Raw genomic sequence first — 23,449 nt, 5'->3', positions numbered from 1 at the left:
TGCTCTGAATAGCTGGAATATTTCTCTCCTAATGCGTAATGAAGTTCTATTATAATAAAGAGAAAGCACAACTTATGCATTACTAATCAAAATATGATGTATCAAGATGTATTCCACTAAGGAGGTTAGATGTTTTAATTCAATTCACTTTTCTGTATTTTCTTTACCTCTTGGATAGTGGAAGGCAATGAATTGTTTTAGATGCTCAGGGTTATGTTTAATATAACCTACAAATGTTTGTTTAGAAATATTTATAATAGAACTTAGTCTTAGATCTGTAAAGATTTGGGAGGTTTTGGGTTTTGGTCAAACAGATGTAAGAGCATTTCTTTTCTTTCTTTCTTTCTTTTTTTTTCTTTTTTGATGTCCTCTTGCCCCGTTTAAAAAAAATTACTTGCAAGGCATAAGTAAAATCTTCAGAGAGTTATGTCATATATTGTAATCCAAAGTAAAGCTGGTATGTGAATTCAAGCCAATTTGTGATTGCATACCAGTTTTGAACCACTAAGCTGACTGATTAAAAACTTCCTCCTCTTAAAAAGCTTCGCTTCTCTAATTCAGAGTGACACTGTGAAMCTCAGTGGTATGAAATGGATGTTCACAAATCTTTCTCTGTGCCTTTCTGATACTGAARTTGTCTTTGATCTTTTCATCTCACCTTAGTCATGCTAATATTTGTCATATTGGGTTATTGCAAGATGAGGGTAAGGTTCAAAAGCCAGCTGCAGCAGAGCACTAGCTAGGTGCTGTAGCTAACTTGAGTTGAGTACAGCTGACCATCTGGATACTGGCTAGCTGTCACTGGAGGGGTTACACTCTGCAGAAGTCCAAAACGGATACTGCTACAACTGCGAAAGCTATGTGCAAGTCAGAACCCTCTGATCCAAAAAAAAAAAACTGTTTTTAATCCATCTGCACAGCACTACTTAATGCTTTTTGTGAGCTACAGTCCTGCAGACAGTAAGTTCCCTGCTCTCAGGGACAGTTACAGCTGCTTCATGTAGCTGGATGAAGATGCACCTGGCTGCCATCTCAGCACAGCATCCCACAGTTCAATCTCTCCATGTAAGGAGAAAACAAGGCCTTTGTGTAGTTCCTTCCTGTTCTGCTGTTCACGAGAATATAAGGTCACTGAAGGCTCAGATTACATTCTTACCGAAGGCTGTTTGAAGATTTTTGTGTTCACTTTCTACTCCTCTTTTTGAAATCTCACTTTGTCTGCTGCAGCTCATCTTTTTGTTGAGGGCAAAAATGTCTTGGTTAGAAGGGAACATTGAGATGGATAGTTTCCACAGGACATTATTATAYTTGTAGAATGGACAAGGGACCAACTAGTACCTGCAGTGATGAGCCCAGTAAACTTCAGATTGCATGTAAAATTGGCCAATCCACTGAGAAGCATCTCCTCAAATCTTGTTTTGGAGATTTAATCCTTTTCTACTTCCTTCGGTTTCAGCCTCTCATTCAAGTGCAACATGCAAAGCTAGTAACAAAATAACATCTATAAGACAGTCTGTAAGCCAGATATGAGAAAATAGATTGCAAGAAAACCATGGGGAAAATAGCTTGACCAAGAGGAGGCAGATGAAAGGCTAGGAGTGTGTCTAACTGTTTTTGAAGGAAGTTATAATCATTAGACAGTAGGAATCACTGACATATAGGATCCTTGCTGATTTCTTCAGTGTAAAAGCAGCATTTCCCTTTGTTAGCCAGCAGAATTGTTATCCCCAGTTAATGGTCTAGCACTCTGTGCCTTTGTAGAGAGGAGTCCAACTTGCAGAGGCATACAGTGCCATCTGAACAAGTTGCACCTAAATGCTGTAGCAAAACATCATATTTATGATGGAAAGTGTTTTGGCGGATGGGAAATTGTGGCAAATTAAAAAAAAAATGCAAACAATGCAGTTAAATCTGTATCATTCATGTTGTGCCTTAGAGATAGAAATATGTTCAATACCAGCAACCCACAGGCCTACCTGTCACTTTAGTATGTAGAAGAGAGAAAACAGCCCTCTTTTCTCCCAGCCCACCTCAGCACGGACAGAAGTGGTCATTTTCAGACTCATAAGCCTGCGAAACCTTTCTTTCTTYGTGAATGTCATATAATAAAGTTAAAAATAAGTAGTGTAAGTAAATGTCATAAGGACTCTAACAAAAGACRATGTTTGTGGATAATTTTCTTCATTCAAAGCGAGTTTTACTTTACCATTGCAGTGCTGCATCTAGGAGATGAATGGGCGCTGTGTGAAAAGTGATCAGGAAAGAGRTGGTGTGTAGGAAAGATAATGACTGAGAGATAAGGGAGGAGGAGAGCTAAGTGACGAGTTAGGAAAAAAGCACGGAGAATGACATTGAAAAGGGCAGAAAGATGGCCTGGGAAGGAAGAAATCTGCATGGCAGAAAGAATTAAAGGAGTAGCAAACATTTGAGACAGAAAAGAAAAAAGAGCAATTGGACAGTGAAGATGGATGTGAAAGGATATAATGCAAGGCTGAATTTTAAGCAACTATGTTAAAATAACTATGTTTTAAGCCAAATGTTTKTTTTCTGTGCTGGGCAAAAAAGGGGGAATGAAAGACTAAGCCACCTTTTCACCTGCTTTATTCTGTACTGCTGTAAATAACTGTTTTTTTTTTAAAAAAAAAAAAGCCAATTAACACAGTATCTCACTGCCGTCCTTTCCCCTCACTGCAGTGCCTCTGCACTACCTCCATTTTTGTTGCTACCCTGCTTAGATGACAGTCTCTCTCTTTCTCCCCCTGGCCATAGTAAGTATTTGTGGAAGGTACTGAAGCTGCTGTGTCCTGGTGTGGCCTGCTGTGGGGCGGAGGGCACCTTCCTTGCCACTGCTGCGGCACGCCAGTCGCCTCTGCTTGGATGTGCTGCCTGTAAGAGGCTGCCTACAACAGGATGGGAAGCGCCTGTGTGCTGCTTGCCTGCCCASCCGGGAGGGAGGATTGTGCCATGGGCCAAGCAGAGCAGCTGCCTCCATCAGCAGCAGGCCAGGGCTGTGTTACTCTGCACATTGCTTAGGTCTCCGTGGGCTGCTGCCTTGGGATAGAGTAGATAATGTAGCAAGCTCTAGGGAAATGGCACTTGTAAACATGTCCTAACCCTTCCCCTTTTTTTACATGCTAACTCAGAGGCATTACACCACCAAAAGACAGATTTGATCTTCCTCTTTCTCCGTCCAACACTCCAGAGAAGTTGCGTTGTACAGTAGAGTCAGGGTTATGGTGTTTACCTGCTGGAGGCTTGGACATGCTGACAGAGTGGAAAAATACCTGCAGCTCACCTGCCTGGAGCCATGCCCGCATGGGGGACTCTTTCAGTGCTACCATGCTGACTGCTGGGCTTGTTGCTTCCTGCCCTGAGGGAAGGAGGAGAAGCAGCAAAAGCTGTATCACACTTGACTCCCTGGTGCCTTGTTCCTTCAGGATTGTAGTCATCCACGGAGACCTAGAGCAACTCACGAGGAACTCTTCAGATTTATGGGTTTAGAAAGCTTGTTATTGAACAAATGACAGAAATATGAAGGTAGGGAAGGTTTACGATGGCAGAAAATGCAAGGTCTTGCTTTGTCACACTGAGTTTTAAAAATAATTTGTGTGTTTATTATCTTCATAACGTTATAACTGCTGCTTTACTCTTGGAAAGAGAAATACAAACRGAGCCTTAGCCCTGATGATGGTATCAGCAAGCTTTTTAAGGATCAGATAAACAGCATAAATAGCAGGCAAAGCCATGCTGATTTAAATCAATACATAACCTTTAGGGAACTGTACTTTTTAAAACACATTAATAAACACCCATGAAGTTTTAAGACCTGAAAGCAAAGAATGATGAGGTCACAAAAATAGTTGAGCTGTTCTGGTGCATTTGAACTGTGTCAAACTGCTAATGAGTCTTTGAAATAATTCATAATATTTAGCTGATACATGTTGGAATCCATATCAATAGACTGCTTCATTTGATCTAAGTGCTTTTACAGCACTAAGCACTGATTAGCTGATAATGATTATATTAAGCTGTTCTCATACTTCTTTGGAGTCTTGATGTCTACTGTTTCACAAAATATTAGATTTTCAGGTTTGCTCTACTCTAAAACAGACTTCAGAATCTTAAAAGGAAATATAAGCTACTAAAAGCCATAATTTGTCTAACAGAACAGTAGCATCATTATATGTATCAGTAGATTTCAAACAATTTTTTTTATCACCAGAGGACTTCTAAACGTTATTTTCTGTGGTTTTGTGAGTAATAAAATGAGTGCAATAAGAACCAACAATAGAAGTAAATCTGTATTTGTACAKTTTTGAACAGTAAGCAATGTACATATCTTATTTTTCATCATTTATTACCCTGTTGCTAAAGGAGACAGTCCAGCAAAGTGGCTGAGATTCTTAAATTTGCTTAACAAAGCACTCTGGCATGTTCAGCAGTGCTCACGCAGCATGTAGTGCGGAGAGGTTTGCTTTCTGTGCTGCACAGCAAGCCAAACCTGAAAGTAGAAGTAACACTGTTCTCTTCTGAAAAGTAGCAGTAGAAACACATTAAGCCCTGTTATGCTGTTCTGTGATTACAGCTTCAGCATATCTCCCTGACTAATAACATTCATTTTCCAAGTTTCCATTTCTGCAAATTCTATCTGGGATACCGATAAAGTTCTTTCCCTCCTTGTACATCTTCTGTTGCGTATACTGTGCTCTTTAAGTCTATGCACCTTCATTTAATACACATAGGATATATAACTGGGTTCCAGTCAGCTATAACTGTGTTGACACACGTTAAYAGCTTCATCAGTCTTGGTAGCTGTAGCCAAAAAGTAGCTGTATACTATTTCGTTCCATGTTTATTAACAACTTCAGGAGGCCTTTCTCCTAGGTGATTTTCTGGAGATAGAAAAGCAAATTATTTGGTAGCATGCCTCATTCAGTCTCTGCTTTTTAAAATTATGTGCAATAGAGAGGGAAGAAGTCCTAGACTCCATGATGAGCTTATTGATGTACAGAGCAGCACATATAACTGGGAGAGGAGGGGAGACCGAGAACCTCATCTTTATGCTGTCTCAGGGATGTGCATGACCTCTTACAGACTGTGCTGATGCCTCAGATAGGTGGCGAGAACACCTTGTTCTGCCGCTTCCCCTTCGCCTGTTTGTTTTAGAGCAAAGCTGTTTGCTGGCTAAGCAGCCCTTCCGCTTGTTGATCTTTGTCATGATCACTGGTCTGTTGTGATCAGGTACGTGTGCTCTTCCTTTCTTTTGGCTCCAGGAGGTTCTGCAGCTAGTGCTGCTGGAAATGGAAGATCTAGGTTTCTACCGTAGGCAGTTGATCAGATTATTCTGCTAAATCTATATCGCGTAGAAAGCCTAGTGCTGTATTTTAGCCAGCTACTATTTCTGCCATGAGAATACATGCTCTAACTTAGAGTTCTTTACCTAAAAAGCCAGGCAAATCTGCTGGAACAAAACAAATCTGTTCCTTTTGTTTAGGTATGTTATTACAGTCCCCACATACTCTTTTCTTGTTACTTTAGTTTATATCAATCCAACACTGTTACATTTGTATTCACGTACATGACTAAAAGATTTTTGTAAGCCACGTAGGTGGCAGTTCAAACTGTTTGCTAGTGCAGAGTTCCCTACTGTGAAAGTAGAAGCCTGTTTTGCGTTTTCATCTTTGAAAGGGTTTTGCTTTTCTGTGACCATCATATGATAAACATGTTTTCTTTCCAGATACCAAGAAACACATTGCAGAAAAAGCCTTCTAAAATGTTGTTTCTTCTTTTCATTCAGATGTGCTTATTACAAAAGCCCTTACAGAATCAAGCAGAAGTTTATCTGACTTGCCTTTTAAATTTGTAAACAGACTGACTTTTCAATAAAATTGATTTCTGATGGATCTGTGCTCTTCCTACCTGATCTATGATCAAGTTCTTAACAGAAATTGAGACAAGGCTTCACACAATATTATGGCGGAGAATTTACATTGCCTTCATTATTCTGTCTTTATGCCTACTCATATCCACAACAAAATGCAGCAAAACCCTTCTTTCTAAGTGCATTTACTTTGTGAACTATTATTAACTGGGGGCAACAACAAGGATTTTTTTGCATTTTAATTTTTTTTATTGCAGTCAGCATAGAACACTGGCAATTCTAGAATTCATTCTGTTTACCTAGTTAAAAAAGCAACTGCTTAAAAGCTTGTTAAAATAGATCTCATATGATTTGCAAGCCATTCTGTATTATATAATATTATATAATATGCCATGTCTGTTCTTCTAGGCATGTTTTCCACAAAGCCTGTGTGGATCCGTGGCTTAGTGAGCACTGTACCTGTCCCATGTGTAAACTGAATATTTTGAAGGCCCTGGGAATTGTGGTAAGTTATGTCATTGTGAGCTCCTCTTCTCGCTGTCTCTTGAGACCCAGAGTATGTAGAACGATTTTAGGGGAGAAAAGGAGAAGGGTGTTCCAGTACCCTTAGTCAGAAAACTCTTCTTAATGCCTAGTATTAAGAAGTATCATTACTGCTGATAAAGCTGACTTCTTGTTGGTTCTTTCCCTGGTTCTAATGTGTTCCTGTTAATAACATTTTCTTATCTATTGGAAGTCTCCTATGTTCTCTATACTTTCCCCCTTCTCAACTTCTCTCAAGCTTTCTTCATTAAATTTCCTTTCTAAGCCTCTTGTTGTGGTCTTCTCTAGATGCTCTCAGATCTGTTTATACAGTAAATGTTGAGCCCAAAGCTGCATGGAGCACATTAGCCAAGGGCAGCTAGTTTTCCTCAGTTGTGCTTAGAGCAGCTCATGGCTTGGTGGGTGTCTCTCAGGACTGCTTTTGGTGGCAAGTTCACAAGGGGATAGGGGAGAAGGGTCTCAGAGATGATTATTCTGTTTTTCCCTGTATGAGGAGAAACCTTTGGGGATGGTCATGATGCTCTTCCTGAGAGAAAGGAATAAGGGAGAAAGAGGAGAGCATTTGAACGTATTTATTAGTGGGAATTGGAGAGTTTTCCACTGACTAAAGCAGCTTTTGAGTTAAGCACAATGAGCGAATAATCAGCCTTCCGTTCCTGACTGTGTCAATTTAAAAGTTGCATTAAAAAAAAAAAAAGCATATGCATTGTGGATATTTCTGCGATTAATAAAATACCTGAAATTTTAGAGGGGGAAACAGTAGAAGTTGGTGCAAGTTATGCAAGACCTGTCTACTGCGAAAGTACAGCTCAAAGAGAGGAAGCTTCATCATTGCTCACAGTAGTAAATGATACGGGCATGCGTAGGCTATCATACAAGCATATTTGAATCCCTTTCCTGAATCTTAGTCGTATTTCTTGCTTCTTCCTTCAGTGTTTYGCAGTGAAGTTAACTTGACTGAAGGGGCAACTTTGTGATTGCCGAATCACATGTATTTCTCTCCTTTATGATCTGAGGAGAGTCTCAGCAGCTGAACAAAATGTGCATGTATGATTTTACTCAATTTATAGGTTTTCGACATGTAAAATGTTCACCATTGTAATGTGAAATCACTTGGGTTTTCAGCCAAACGTGCCATGTACAGATAATGTAGCCTTTGACATGGAAAGGCTCACCAGGGGCCAGCCAGCTAACAGACGATCAGCACTTGGTGATTTTGCCAATGACAGCTCTCTCAGCCTGGAGCCCCTGCGCACCTCTGGGATGTCACAGCTTCCACAGGATGGAGAACTGACTCCAAGGTCAGGAGAGATCAACATTGCTGTGACAAGTAAGTTTTCTTTGGCTTCCATTACAGTTCTCTGTTTTTTCTGGTACGTGGCACTTGCTTTGCTATGGTTCTGTGCTGGAGGGCAGTGGTAGAAGATTTCCTTGCAGAGACAAAGGTGACCTCAGTGTCTCTGTAAGAAGCGTACACTCCGTTTTGAAACTGATAACTCTAGGTACAACAGTGCCAGCAGTTCCATTATTAATGGTACATCCATTTAGATCTGCGTATAAAGAACACTGGATGAACTAAAAAAACAACAAAATAAACCTCCTGAATTTGGTAACCAGTGTGAGAAGCCAAAACCATTACTCTTTCAGAATACTTTACATGCAGTGACTTATGCATACATAAATATTTTAGCCAGTTACTATTTGTGCAAGCATTTCTCCCCTGAGATTGTTACTACTGGAATTCTGATGTCTCTCAGCAGGTATTTTTCTCTTACAAAATTTGTGAATTGAAGTATCTGACGTACCAACGTTTCTGAGTATTGTCCAAGTGTTTTATGACATCAGAAAGTTGTTCCTGTACTGTTTGCAAGCTCTTACCCAAAAAAACAGCACGGAGAATTTCCACTGCATAGATTTTTACCTGATGATTTTTAATGTATAAGAAATCCTATAGCAAATATAGTATGTGTGGAATTGCATCATATTTCTAAATGCTGTAGACTCTCAATTTGATGTATGAATGGTTTCTCTGGCTGAATTATAAAAATAGAATCCATTAAGCTTAACAGTTTATTTTTCTCCTTGTATTTTCCTTATGTGTGTCTGTAATCTAAATTTGAATTTGGTGTCACTGTCACCAATACATGTATACAAAGCAGTGTTATTGATGCAGTCCATTATAGTGTATTTCTTTAGACACTACAACAAAATAAATGTAAAAAAAAAAAACCCACCCCACATTGTTTCTTATGAAACACGTAGTCCATATCCATAAGTGTCCTGGTCTGAGGTGGGAAAAATCCAAACACAGAACCAATAAGTCACTGTCCTGCAATGTTCAACATCTGATTTTCCTGTATTCATTTCTCTTAAACAGAGAACAAATCTGTTGGTGTACTGCTTGCTTTATCATTGGTGGCAGGGAAAACTCAGTAGTTTCAGCTGAACTTTATAACCACCTGGTTTTACAGAAGGTTCTTTTACTGCRTGTTCCCGATTGTAGTAGTTCTCTTGCACAGATGGGATGACAGGGTAAAACAAGAAATATCAGCAACAGTTCATTCTGACAATGTTTATAAAATAAAGCTGTAGAAAAGGCTGTTCAAATGTTTAGATTTTTATGGATGACACACGCATTCTTTGATGCATGTGATTTAAACCAAGAGCCATATACAGCAAAAGTGTGTGTGTATTCCAGTCTATTACTATGTGCCAAATTGATCCTGAGGGGAGAGAATAACACTTAGAATAGTAAATGTTCTTTAATAGCATTAGTTATGTTTCTTTTTTTTTAAGTGTCTGTATTTATACACTAACACTGAAATGATTTTTCCATGTTGTATTTTTGTCTATTAAATGGAAAACTTTAATTATGCTTTGCTGTTGAATAAGTCATCCTATTTTTTGTTTTGAAATAACACTGTAGCATTTGTTCAGGGGGTTGGGGGCAAAGACAAATGAAAATATATTGGATGTACTTACGTGAAGAGACACATCTCAGCAAACCTAAACCAACCATGACAGCCTTCTTTCTGAGTTGGGGGCGGACAGAGTTTTCATAACGTTTTCCCTTGTTTCTGCATTTCACTTTACACTGTTAAGTAGACTGTCTTTATCAGCTAACCTCTGGGCTCAGCCAGGAAATACTGTTGTGCCATGCTTTTTTTTTCCCACATCTCTCTCCGCTTCTTCTTTGCTAGCCTTCTCCAGTCAGTAACTCTGTGGCTAACCTCCTTCTGCTTCACTTCCTGGTGCCAGTCATGGCTTAGAAACCTCTTGCCTCCCGCCAGTGGTGTTTGAGGGGAAAATTGGCATCGCTTTGACATAAGCCTTCTCCCACGAGTGATTTCCTCCCTTTCCTTTGTCAACAGAAGAATGGTTTATTATTGCCAGTTTTGGCCTCCTCAGTGCCCTCACACTCTGCTACATGATCATCAAAGCCACAGCTAGCTTGAATGCTAATGAGTAAGTAAATATTGAAATGTTTCTGTGTATTTCTGGGGTGTGTGGCACAGACATCGTTGGGAAGAAATACTGAGCAAATGGAAGGAAGAAAAAATGCAGTTTTTCTGCTTTTCTCAAATGCAAGTCTCACCATTAACAATAGGCTCCAGGGTAACGTCTGAACTCCCTCTTAAATTCTGTTTAGCTGGATTGTCTGAGGAAATCTTCCTGCAAAGTGGAGAAATGAAAGGAGGAAGAGTGACAATATTGATATTCATTATTGATCAGTGATCTAGGTGGAAGCAGATTTATGCCATTAATCCTCCTAAAATTCAGTTGGTAGAATGAGAAGTTATTACTGCTGCCTTTGACAGTTGCCCACCTCAGTTTCTCAGTCAAGCTTCGTATTAAGGGGGGGGGGGGAGAAAAAAGAATTCAAATAAAAAAATAATAATCTTTTACTGTAGGAGGGGGATAGAGACAAAGAATGCACTGCTGTTTCTTGTCTCTCAAGTGGATATAGCAGACTAGTCTCCTGACCTTTTAACTTTGGTATGCTTAAGAATTGCAGTTAAGAGTGCTTAGACATCTCTACTTTCTTAATTTTGATGGACTCTTTCCCTCCAGCACATGCCTTTCAGTCTTTTTTATAGTTATGAGTATGGGCAAGCATAAATCTGTTTTGCAGATGGATTAAGTAGATACATCCAGTTGTTTTCAGATTAGGTGTACAGAACATCTGRGATAATTATACATTTTTAATCCTATTTTATTTATGTGGGGAGGGGAAGTACCAACATTGTTCTCTCTCTGAACATCTTGACACAGCTTGACACATTAACTGTGCTGATCTCTTACCAGAAGTGGGGTGAGATTCAAAGGCAGTCTCTCCTGTGCAGCTTGAAAATGTTGCAGTTTTATAAACATACTTTAACATTTTTGTGTTATTTATATAAAGGAAAGAAGCGATTTTCTTTTTGTTGTTGTTTTTTTGTTCTCTGGAAAGTATAAGCTGTCCTTTACAAGATGGAAACACATTAATAGTCTTCAGGGTAAAAGTATAGACAGTCTCCAGGTAATCTCCTTCAGGAAGGAGATGATAAGTTCTTAAATGCTTTGGTCATCCTGAACCTTTGATTATCATTAATCAGTGAATCTTCCTTTCCTCTTCTTGCCAGACGATAGTTCCAGAAGGGCATAATGAAGAGAAGTTTAAAAATTTCAAATAACCCAACTGAGTCTTTCTATTTTTTTAATCTTGCAACTAGTTATCAACAACATGATAGCCATAGCTGAACACAGTTAATTTGCCACTGAAAAATAACCTGGGAAAGCATGGAGCAAGGCGGGGTGTGAGCACGTGAAACAGGAATACCGGCATTTCCACATCGTTAGGAAGAGGACGAAGTTGTAGTCCATGTAGTATCATCCAGTTTGGGTGCACAGAGCAGTTGTATTTCTGCTCTTTCCCTGGCAGCTCTCCTTTTTCTAGTCTTGCTGTTGCTCAGTTGGCTCTGGCTCTATTTTTCCCGAAAGGGCAAGCTGCTTCACTTTGGTAGAGATGTAGGGCCTTCAGAGAAGTGTTTTCAGAGTGATGTTCCTTTGGTACAAACGAAGGACATGCTGATTTAATGGAGCTACTTTCACCAGTGATAGGACTTGAGCTCTTGAGTGTATACAAATGTAAACGTTGAAGCAGACTGAAGAAGATTATCAATGGCAGAAACCTGAGCTGTCAAAAATTGCTTCTTTAGGTAACTGAGGTACCTAGCTGTAGCTAACTTTCATGGCTTTTCAACTGAATCCACTGGAAGCTAAGCAGCCTCCACAACTGCTACTGAGTTAGACTACTCAGCTTAAAATGTGTGTGCGCCTGCCACTAATTCTCGGATTTGTTGTTTCACTGACACCATATGTTCCAAAATGCGAGACAAGAAGCGTTTTCTGTGCCAATTATCATGCCAAATACATGGCTTCTCTCTCCTCCTGTGACTTCCATTAGGTATCATTATAGCATACCTGCTTTTTATGCTGTCCTCCTTCATATAAAAAGCAATGCTGACGTACACGACTTTTGCTACTGTAATGTTTCAAAAGGAAGCTGAGTTTTCTTCCCCCCCCCCATATCAGAAGACAATAGTAGCAAGAATGAGACCATGTAGTATAGTGGTACAAGGGAAAGGTGCCAAATATTCTACAATAAAACTGTAAGAACAGGTACTGATTCTTTTTTTTTTTTTCCTCCCGTGTCCTTTCCATAGCTTAAGCAGTAGTTGTGCAGTTGTACTTAAACATGTACAAAAATATTTTTAAACAGTTCCTGATAAAACTAAGCATTGTCTAAGGGATAAGAAAACAAGGCTTTCTCTTGGTCTCATAATATCGAGGACTCAGCAGTCAGAACTGTTCTGTCATCACAGCTACTCTGAGTGATTTAAGTATTGATTTAAAAACATTTAAAAAAAAGAATTTTACTTTGTTTTTTAGGGAATGGCCACAAATGACTGCGTAACTGTATTTTAAAGTCCAAAAAGCCCAGATACTGAGTAGCACCACTTAGAGAAATTTTTCAGCAGCAGATGGATTTTCCTCAAAAAAGTCCCCAACCTCTGGCAGTCTCATCTGTTTTACTCACCCTGTCAGAATGATGTAAGGAGTATAGACYGCTTTTACTGCTCTAGCCCTGTATAATTAATCATTTCTAACTAACTTTTTTACAGGATTTTTATTTGAATATCAACAGTATTAACTTTATAAATATTTTGTCCATTTTTTCTGCCCCACAGAGCAGAATGGTATTGAAGAAACACTTTCCGGACGATTGCCTTGGAGAGAGACACCTATTTTTATGCATCATTTATCGATCATGCAGCACAAGCGTTACTTAATACATCCTATTTTTTCATAAAATTTGCTGATGCCAAAGCTTTGTATTAAGGAAAAAGTGAAGAAATAAAAACTTTAATTATGAAATGTTATTCTGTGAGAATTTTATTTTTATGGACTTTCTGTGTTAGTTTTTAAATCTGCCAGTTTTTCAGGTTTTACAAGATGTTTTATTTCTTTTGCATGATTGCATCTTTGCAGATCTATATTCTCTTGCTTTCATTTTGGAACACATAAAAGCTAAAAAGTGGAAATCTCATGTAATGCCATTTATGATGCCACCCAGCGCTGTCATGACTAACGAGAGTATTATTAGCAATTGCTCCATACCAGCTTGTTAGGCAAATAGCTGAGCCAAACATTTTCGTATATAATGGGCTTGCTTTGACACTGCCTCGGAATTAATTTACAATAACATTCTCTCCAGTTTTCCTCTTCTAAAACTTCTCTGTTGCACCAGGAGGATTGCAGTATAATTTTTGTCATCAGGTCAGTGATCGCTGAAGGTTTGCAGTACAGTTTTCTTGACATACGGATCGTAAACCTCTTCTGTCTTTCTACCCTTTTCTATCTTTCTACCTATTTTTGTGCTAAAAGTGAAGCTGATATAAACCACTTCTTCCTTTCTAATACCAAGTGAAGAAGGTAGCGTTTCCCCCCACCGTCATCTGTGGAGCCTCTTTTCGCATTAGTGATGGGGCTGGTTTTTGTTCATTTTTAGATCATGAAAGATTGATAATGGTCTTTACAGTAATACAGAAAAACCTATGCAAGCATGTCCCTTCTTGCCATGTCTTTTACTATTGAGCAGGCAGGGGAAAAAACCTCTCATCTGCCATACTCATTCAGGCTGTTCCACACAAGTTTACTTATGCAAGCAGTGTGTGAGTAATTTCATAACAGTCAGTTAAAACATGTAGATTTGATTCACAGCCAACTGCTACAGTTTGAATTAATGAAATGGGTAGGTGAATCTAACAAATTGATACAGAAAAGAATTACAACTGACAGAAGTTAAAATCTGTTCTGAGTTTATTTTTTGTTTTTTGTTGTTCTAGTACCAAGATTTAGACGTCTGGAATGTAATACTTTCAGTTCATTTAATTAAATTAGAACCAATTTTACTGTAGGATTTAAATTTTTTAATGTAATGGGAAATAGAGAATTTAATTTTATTTTTATRTATAGGCAATTTTGGAATTTAGGAACACAGCCAGAGTCTACATTAAAATAGTTGCTTAATCCTTATCTGTCCAATAGGCTTCAGCTGAGAAAGCAGCTTTTATAATTGGAAATGAAGTATGTGATAGCTCCAGTACGTTTAATAGAATGATTTTTCATTGTGTACTCGTGAAATTTTGAAGCAAACATGAAGACAATCAATAGAGCAGTAAGCAAATTTTGAAAGCCTGGAAAACCCCACTGGACTTTTTCATGAAGAGAAAAACCTCAAACACACTGTGTTTCAAGGCTGTCTCCTTGTAAAATCTAGTGTTTGTCACTGAGCATTGTTGCCAAAGCGGGTGAGTGAGGCTGGAGCGTGGTTTTAGGGTACAGACTGTGAAATAAAATGGTTACATTTTTTTCATCCACTTCTCCAAAGGAGTAGGATAATTGGTAAGTTTGGTGCTTGTGTTCTGAAACAAATATCTTTAAGTGGTTTTTAAAGATACTGGGAGGGATATGCAGAGGAAGCCTGAGCAACTTGGTGACCCAGATGTGGAGGGCGCCACAGATGTCTCAATGCAGATTCCTTCTGCTGGACAGCAGTGGAGTGATCTTGGCAGCAAAATGGTTGTCAGGGCTTCTAGTGCATTTTTCTACTTTAAAGAATTTAAATAATCTGTGGCCGTCTTTTTTTAAACTGTTGTTTTGTACCTCTAACAATTCTCTGCACAAAGTGTTATTAAAAAGCAACCAGTGTTTGATGGGTTAATCACAGGTCAGGCTAACAATGTAAGTTAATCCTGTTAACAAAATAAATATATTCAAAGATGGACTTTGCACCTTCCCAAGAAAGTCAATAGCTTTTTGACTGTGGATTGAAGCAAAAAGGAAATTCCCAAGTTTTGTTACCTGCCTTGCTTTCAGGTATCAGCGCAAAAAATATGAGTGATGTTACTCTTGCATGCATAGTCACAGCAAAAAGAGGAAAGGAGAACAGCTGGTCCCCTTTTCCAGATGTTGTGAAGATGGCAGGACTGGGGAGATAGACTAGTCTAAAACGGTGCAGCTCAGGAAGGAGTAGCAGTGCCTTGCTGAGCAGCTCGCTTTGAGGAAAGGATGCTTTATAAAATAATCCTGCGCTGTTCTTTAACTGAGAAGGTGCAGACAGCAGAGAGAGCTCATCTGAGCTACAGACTGCTCAGAYTGTATTTCCACATTAAGACGTCGTCTTGCTGGAGGGACTGCAGCTTTGGCGGGAGGAGGCCCTGATTAGCAGCTCTGGGTATGTTAAAATGCTTTTGGATAGAAAGGAAATAGTAGTAGGTTATGCACCTACAGAAATGCTTTGTCCTTTTAATTTTTGACCTTTATTTCATGCTCATTTCTGTAGCATCCTGAGATAGGTGTAGGGATAAATTCTAGGTTAGTAGGTTTATTTTCAAATTCAATACAATTTATTTGGAAAGTTCACCATAAGTACATAATGGAAAATAGTGACAGAGAACACTCAAGTATTAATTTTGATTTATTAAAACTGAAGACAGATTTCCTATTTGTTTTCCATACTTAAGGGATAAGTCTTGCTCTTTTTTGGCAGCTGCAAAATGGGAAGAGCCGATTCATAAGCAGAATTTTGAACTGTGAATGTTTCTGTTCATTCTTAAAATACGTTTATTCAGCAGATTTATAAACCAGACTGATGCCACAGTTTCAAACAAGCGCTAGCGGTTTTCTGCATTAAGAGAAAAAAAATCACACTGGGCAAGGTGCCAGTGGCTCCTTTAAGTGTCTAAGTTAGCCAAGGGTTCTTGCAGAGGAGAACCAGCCTGAGCTCTGCTTTTAAGCTCCACGGTCCTCCGGGCTGATAGCAGACTGGCAATTTTGGCTCTCGGTGTGACCAGAGTGTTCCTGCAGGTTCTCTTCCAGGTCCTGGCTAGATTAGTGTAGCAGGGTTGCTTTGCCCTGCTGACTCTGGATAGCTATACCGACCTGGTTATTAGAGCACCTGAAGATCTAGTGATGAAAAGCACTGAATAACAGCTGGATTTTTAGTATCAAGCGGACYGTTGAATCATTGCTTTGGCGTGTGAGTGCACAGGTTGGAATAGTCTGTCGGTCTTGGACTGCCTGTGAGGCTCCCTTCGACTCCTCTGCTCGAGGATGGAGTATTACGTAGAAACAGGTTTCAGTTCACAGAAGATTAGTAATATACTGCTAGTGGGCTCGTCCATGGGAGTTGGTAAAATCTGGCTAAAGATTAAAAAAAAAAAAAAAAGTTCTGATTTAACAGAGTGAMGTGTTCTTTTTGGTGTCCTTTGTCTAGGAAAGATAGGTAGATTATTTGCGTTCCTTTTAAAAAACGTCTTCAGAGTGTTGTCTAGCATGGAGATAATGCCACCAGCAGGAATAATCTGGGAAAAGGCTACTTGATTCAGCTACTTTAAAAAAAAAAATGAATGATTTGTCCCAGAAGTAGTGTGAAAGCAAAGCAGTCTGTATAAAAACATGCAGCTTCCTTGGAAATAGGTGGTTCAATTTATTTTGTCAAGAAGCAAGAAAGCAAGGAATTTTAGAGCTATTGGATATACAGTGCATGTTTTCAGATTAATTTTAAAAAATTCTTTGTCAGATGACCTGTCTGCCTGTTGATGAAATCTCTCCCTTGAATCTGCTAGAGTGGAAGTTTCCATGCACACAGAGGAAATGACTGCCTAGGCTGTCTACTTCCTAATCCCTTGTTTGATTTTTGTGTAATAAAAACAAATAAAAGCAGCACTGAGCTTTTCAAATCCCTTTTGTTTTGTTTCAGCATTGGTTGTTCAGTGTTTAACATTTCAGCGGCTGGAGAGAAGGGAGATGAAACATTCAACATCCATGGCTTAATTCAACAGCAAGCTGAGACTCAGTCATCACAAATTAAATGATCCTAACCCATAACACTAAGTGCACAAGAATCTTGACATTTGCTTTATCCTTTACAATTCCAGGGTAGGTTCAAATGTGGAGTTTGCGTTTGTTTGAAGGCGGGTTATAATCAGTCTGGAAGTCACAGTTTCAAGTAATAATATTCCAAAAAAATCACTATCTTTTTATTTAAAGCACTACCCAGTTCTGCTAATGTAAAATATGCGAAGTATATTCCAGCATAGGCCGTTTCTTCTTTATACCTGCATCTATGCAACAAGCAAAGTGAGCATCTTGCTGCTGTGCAGTGTCGCTGCTCGCTTCACTCCTCGTGTTCCAGTTTACTGCAAGATCATAAATAAAATAGTTTAATTTCTGAGAAACCTCCTCCTCCTCAGAGAGCATGGTGGAATGAATTTGTGTTCTAGCTTTTGGCAATAAAGGCAGAGGTTTGGAGGGGATTTAGGAGACTGGCAGTAGATGATATTGCACTGCTTCAGTTTGCTGCTGTCTTTAGCAGGAATTGGGCTTGTCCAGCAGCTGCAGCACCACTCAGGTCTGAAATTAGCTGCACATCAGGGTGGCAGCTGAATTGGTCTTCTCTCATACCTCTCATAAGCTCTTTATTTTAGAACGCTATAGGCTGGACTCAAAACTTGGCAAATAAGGAGGTTTTAAACACCTAAATTCTGCCAAGACTAAAACTGCAATCCCCTAAGCATCTTGCTCTACTGGTGCCTGAAACTGGAGGCACCTCGGTTTATCGAGCGTTGTCTTGATGAACTTGGAAGCATTTCAGTTGCCTGGAATTTGGCTTCTGTGGCTGCCCAGTGTATTGTAATCTAAGCAGCCTTGCTCCCAGCTAATCCCTGCTGGGAYCAAGAAACTGAGCAATGAAGTGTTTTGGCTGAGGGCCTTGATCTGATAGACATTTTCAGAGTGAATCCTTTGTACAGCAGCAGGAGTGGGTTCCTCATGAAACACATCTGTGGAATTGAAGAGCCGTAGCAAGGTCAGCTTGAACTCCTTCCAAGGGGAGAAGTGAGCCTCCATTCTTCACTCTTGAAATCATCTCTGGGTTGTTGTTTCAATGATTGGCATCGCTGCCACTGCCCGTGTCAAGAGAGGAGGCTGGATGRTCTTTACAATAAAAAGTTGAGATGCCTATTTCTAGAAAATGATTCTGGGAGGATGGAGGTGGTTGAGCTCTGGAGGAGGCTCAGCAGTGCTGATCACCTAATTCTAGGTAACTTCCTTGCTCAGTTGACTTGGGCCTTTCAACCTCATGCTGGATTCCTTATCATTCTCATGCCCGGTGCAGGAAACAGGACCTACCAAAAGKTTCTGGGTTGTCCTGAGGAAGCATGTGCCCGTTTTATAAGTTTCTAAGGCTCTATATCGATAGTAAGTATGAAGTGTGATGCTCCRGCCTGCCTTGGCTTTGTTGAGACTTGACCTATTTTATCTGAAGCAATCATTTGAGGTGGGTTTGTTCATGCATATGTAAAGCACTGCCTTGAACTATCAGAGTAATAAATGAATGGCTGTGAATCCTTGCAGCACCTCTTGAGGGRTGTCTGAAATATTAATTCTACATTACAAAAATAGGAATGAAGTTGAGGTACCTGCAGCACAAGGTAGGCTAAGATCGTGGGATGCCATAACCTTGTGCCCAGGCYTTCAGAGTGACTTGGTGGATAAAGCATATGTGTTTAATCTGATRATTCCTAAAGAAAAAAATGTCTGGCTTAGTCAAGGTCTTTCATGGACGCTGCTTATCACCCTCTGCTGGGTATGTGCAGGTATGTAACAGAAGGAAAGCAGCAGGACTGCAAAAAGAAGCGTCGTCCAGCTCAGTGACTGGTGGTACCAATATAAATGCTTGTTTTYCAGATGCCCCTTCTTCCTGCACAAAATTAAGAGACTGTGACAAAGTTCTCTCTTCCCTTAGCTCTCCTTTCCGTCTGTTTATATGTCTGCGGCAGGTTTGCGTTAAAAGAGTGGCTGTTTTTTCTGTGGGTTTGCAGTGAGAACATGGGTAAGGGAATGCTGCGCATGCAAGATGCTGTGCTCGGGTCTTATGTTGTTTGCCTTTCGCTAAGAAGGCTTTGTTCTCCCTCTCCTAGGCAGTCATTTCTTCCATCGTAATTCTCTGTCTCCCCGAAGCCTGGTCTACGAGAGTGAATTCTCAACGATGGAGCCTGCTTTGGACATGTATGACGAGAACAAGACCTGAAAGGAATCCGTGTTCCTTCTTGGCCCTTTTTCCGTTTTTTTCATTTATCATTCCTATTGTTGTGTACTCTTTCCATGGATCTCCTTTGTCTGAAGAAGAGCTGCTTTTTCCAGAACACAAACCCGTCTTCTAGATTACAAAGATGAAGACCAGCAGCGGTGGTTTCAGAAGGTGGCGTCTTTGAGCTGACAAGGTGTGCGCAAGCAAGGTTGTCTGATGGAAATTGCTGAGTAACAGCATGGGGAGCTGTGTCAGTCCAGCCGAGGACATGGCGAGATGGAGGAGGCTTTCCGGTGGTCCTAAGAGTTTGGTGTGTGCTGCACGTGCGTCTCTTAAATAGGTGTAGGCTGCTTCCATTTTTAAAAATTGTGCAGGTGTTTGGGCAAYGTCAGAAAGGGAGTAAGTTGCAGAGGAGATGGCAGGTGACTGGTAAAAGCACTCCATATCTCTCACTCAATCCATAACCTTACTGTGAAATACCCCCTTTTGAAAGGGACCTTTATAAGCGCATTGAGTTTCCTACAACCCATTTAACCCAGGCAGTAGCAAGCTGGTCTGATGTTAAAGCAGCGGAGAGGACCTGCGTTTGCAGAAAGATTTCAAGGAACTTGAAGCTTCAGATTTTTCTCCATTTCCATTGAAGCAGGTGAGAAACGGCCTACACAGCAAATGCCCCTGATCGTCCATGTGCTCCAGTCGGGTGAGTCTCTTGCTGTAGAGATGCTGCCACCATTCATAGGACCAGCACTTGATCTTCCTTAAAATCATTAGACTTTTTGAAATATGCAGGAGCCTAATTAGCTCTCTTTCTTGCTTTGCTTTTTTGTTTGTTTGTTTTTAAAAAAAGTCCACCAAATTTTTCACAGTGATTTTTTTTAAAAGCCAGCATGTTGGCACTACACAGAGAAGAAAAGAGGTAAGCTTCTTACCCTGTTCTCCCGTTGAGATCTGCAACAGTAAACTAACAGACATATTCCCTAAGCCGTGCCCTTTCCCTCCAACATCAATAATGTGAATGCAGAAAGCAGAAGAATAAAGGAAAGCAGCGACCGCTTTGACACTCAGCAGGAAAAATAAGTTTTTACCGGCGTGTGACAAAAGCGACAGGGCAACGAAGATTGTTTTCAAGCTTTTGCAAGAGCAGCACCGAAATGGAAGTGAGAGGGAGAACCTCTAGAATTTTTTTAAAGTCCACAGTGTTCCTCCAGATCAGCAGACGTGGAAAAGTGAGTGCTTCTGCTCCATCCTTTCCTGCTGGACAATGCATCACTGTTCAATGAACGTTAAGATTTTTCTCCATTGCAGTCGGAGTTACTGTAGATGTAGAAATGCATTTGTGTCCTTGTAATGTGAAACAAAGCTTCAATCTCTATATAGAAATCTTGAGAAATCAGTAAGCCAAAAAAGAAAGGTGAGGCAGACCTTACCATGTTTTAATTTTGATGGCTTTTGCTGCAAGTGGGGGAACTTCCCCTCCTTTTTTTATTGTATAGTAGTTGTCTTGACATATATCCTTACCTGAAGTGTGGTTCAGCTGTGTCTTTAACACAGATGTTTAAGAGGAAAAAAAAAGACCAACTCTGTAAAAGGAGGAAATGATCCTCTTAGCAAAGCATGCTTTGACTTTTGTTGCTGCGCGTCAGCTTTATTTAATCCGATAATTTGAGAATGGGTGGTGTGATGTTTAGAGAGGCTTCTCTCCTGGTACCCATGTTTATACTTTCCAAATGCCCTTTTTATTGTAATTCAACTAACTCTAGAAACATGCCCAAAACCCATACTTTTCCAGAGCGCAATTTTAATGCCCCAGTTTCTCCTGCTGAGCATTGAGGATGGAAAAATGAAGGYTGGGGAAAGCGTCAGCCTGTTGCCTAAGTCGAAGCAGGTCTGTAGCACCGTTGTTCCTCCTCTTGGAGCCGTGCAGGAGATGGGCAGCTCCGGAGCGCCCGGGCAGAGCTGCCGAACGGAGCCTCTCTGAACTGGACTCGGGTCCATGCAGAGCCGAGATGCAGCCCCGAGCTGACCGAGCAACGCTGCTCTCCGGCACTGCTAAGTGGCTTTCGGGAAGTGACAGCGATCCTCGGAGGCCGGAGGTGCCACGTGCCGGGGTTGCGCTCCGCTGTGCTCGGGGTCCTGAAGACAAGCTAGAAAACTCATGGAAACTTAAAAATATTAGAAAGAACGAAACCCCAAAAGACAAAATAATAGATAACACCATTTATATGTCATGAAATCTCCTTCCTTCCAACCTAACAGCCTGATTTTAAAGCGGAGAGCAGGAGGAAAGTTTGCCTGTGATTTTGAAGGTTGGGGCTTGGCTGAGTAACGTAAAACCGGATTAGTACGTTGAATAAGCGAGYGGAGGGGGGCAGTGAGCCACCAACTGTAGTTGACACACTGGATTTGGAAAACCTGGCAGCACTGGAAAAATTAAAAGCTCGTTCAAACAGCAGATCCCTGCATGCGTGCCACGTGCTTGCAGGGTGGGACGGCGGCAGCACAGCAGCACGGGCGATGTTGTGGGGCGGTGCTGGTAAGGATGAGCTTCTTTCCTCTTAAGTATTCATCAGCATATAAAAACAAAACAAAAAGCTTGATGAGCATTGTCGTTCCTGTTCCGCTGCTGTGAGGCTGTGTATGGTCAGTCAACTTCGTAGACCTAAAATATCCTGCGATCTACTGAGAGCTGTAAGTGCCAGTAACTTCATAAATCATTTTTAAGGTTAAAAAAAAAAATAAAAAAGCGGTTTTACTAGAAAATGTTAATTTTATGAATTCTACATATAAAAATGCTTTTATCAAAGTGTTTCCCCGTACTGTTGAAACCCCATCCTTTAACTTCTCTTTCCCCACCCTATTTTATGGAAGTTTTGCATGTTCCTGTAAGACGTTTGTAAAATCAAGGTTTGCTTGTGTTCCTAGAGGATAATCACCAGTAAAAGGAAAAGAAAAAACAGACTGTAAGTGTGCTTTTTACCTATAACACTAACCCCCTAATTATTAAATTTGAAGCATGTTAAAATTTGCTTGACGCCRCGCATGGTTATTCCCTGCCTCAGGACACGCGCCGGCGGCCGTCGCTTGCAGGTGCCRTCGCTTCGGCGCCGAGGGCGGCACGGGAAGAGCCGGATAGCGCCGGTGTCCAGGCAAAACAGCGAAAGGAGCGGCGGCRGCGGAAAGCCGGGGCTATAAATCCGAGGAGACGGGAAGCCGCGTCGCGGCGGGGCCTTGGCGGCGGGAGGCCGCGTCGCGCCCGGCCTGGCTCGGCCCAGCGCGGCCCTGAGGGGAGCCCCGACCCCAGCGCGAGCCGGAGGCCGCGGGGCTGTTGCGTGGGGTGGGTGTTGCGGCCAGCTGGTCCCCGTGGCGAGGAGCACCGCTAGCCGGTGCCAGAAAGCGCCTCGGAGGTCGTTTTCCAGCGCCTGAGYGGTGGGAAGATGGGGGAAATGTTTTGCTGGGGGGGCGCCAAGTGCTTCTCTGCCCCGCTGGCGATTTCAGAGGGGCCCAGAGCAGCGTGTTGGCAACTGCCCGTAACCCGCTTCGCCCGTCGCAGCCGAGGGGATCGGCTCGAGCTGTCCGTGCCGCGAGCGSGCGTGTGCGGCTCCCCGCAGCCACGGCTGCTCCCCAGCGGAGCCGTGCCACGGGGCTGAAGGCAGAAGCCGGTTAGTAAGTATTTATATTCCAGTAGTGCACAGAGGCTCCAGCAGGATTGGGACATTGGACTAACAGAAAATAAATCATCCTAGGATGAAGGATTTATAGCCTAGAGACAACACGGCGTTCCCGCCTTCCTGCGAGCTTGGCACCGGCATGGCGAGCGCGGATGCTGGCGCTTGCTGCTGCGGTAGCGCTTCCAGAGTTTGCAGGGCAACAACGGCCCTAATGGCTACGACAACAAAAACATGTTTCACTGAGCTCCTGGGAAGCTGCTCAGCAGCCAGGAAATGAGAAAGGATCTTTCCTCTTTTTTACCGCTAAATGACATCCCCACCACCCACGGGGCACTGTGCGAGCAGCACGGGGTCGCTGCGTCCCTTTCCCCCAGGGCTGGTGGTGGCGATGGGGCAGGGGAGCTGCAGCGGCCGTGGCCGGGTGAAGACCCACGGTGCAAGGAAAAGGATGCAGCAACAGGCAAGGGCCCCTTTAGCAGGGCTGTTCCTGAGGAAATGCAGGTGGGAAGTTTCGTCCTTTCTTGCGGCCCCAGGGCTGGGCTGGTCACGTTGTAATTCAGCCCCACCACGGTGCAGCCAAACAACAACAAAAAAAAATCAGCACCGAAACGCCCAGGGTGAGGGTGGGGGACTCGAACCGGCGGACTGCCGCCTTGCCGAGCGGGCGCCCTCGCTGCTGCGCCACGGGGCGGGCGCCGCGGGCCCGCCGCTGCCGTGAGG

At 41.7% G+C, this 23,449-nt stretch overlaps 1 protein-coding gene across 4 annotated transcripts in view; it reads left to right on the top strand.

The window, feature by feature from the left end:
- RNF130 (ring finger protein 130) overlaps positions 1-21,651 on the top strand; it is a 53,886-nt gene extending 32,235 nt beyond the window's left edge. The window contains exons 6-9 of one of the 4 annotated variants that reach the window (XM_085298035.1): positions 6,290-6,386; positions 7,550-7,754; positions 9,796-9,889; positions 12,655-12,846. In XM_085298035.1, the coding sequence (XP_085154161.1) occupies positions 6,290-6,386; positions 7,550-7,754; positions 9,796-9,889; positions 12,655-12,670 (412 nt within the window). In that variant the 3' untranslated portion in view covers positions 12,671-12,846. Of the gene's footprint in view, positions 1-6,289; positions 6,387-7,549; positions 7,755-9,624; positions 9,769-9,795; positions 9,890-12,654; positions 12,847-18,951 lie in introns of those variants that run through there. The other 3 variants (XM_085298036.1, XM_085298034.1, XM_085298037.1) reach the window with 3 other exon arrangements.
- Positions 21,652-23,449: the final 1,798 nt, after the last annotated feature.

The sequence above is a fragment of the Rhea americana genome, unplaced genomic scaffold (assembly GCF_003343005.1).
Source record: "Rhea americana isolate MKP2758 unplaced genomic scaffold, rheAme1 scaffold_135, whole genome shotgun sequence".
Lineage (NCBI taxonomy): Eukaryota > Metazoa > Chordata > Aves > Rheiformes > Rheidae > Rhea > Rhea americana.
This window is presented reverse-complemented; position numbering and strand designations above follow the sequence as displayed.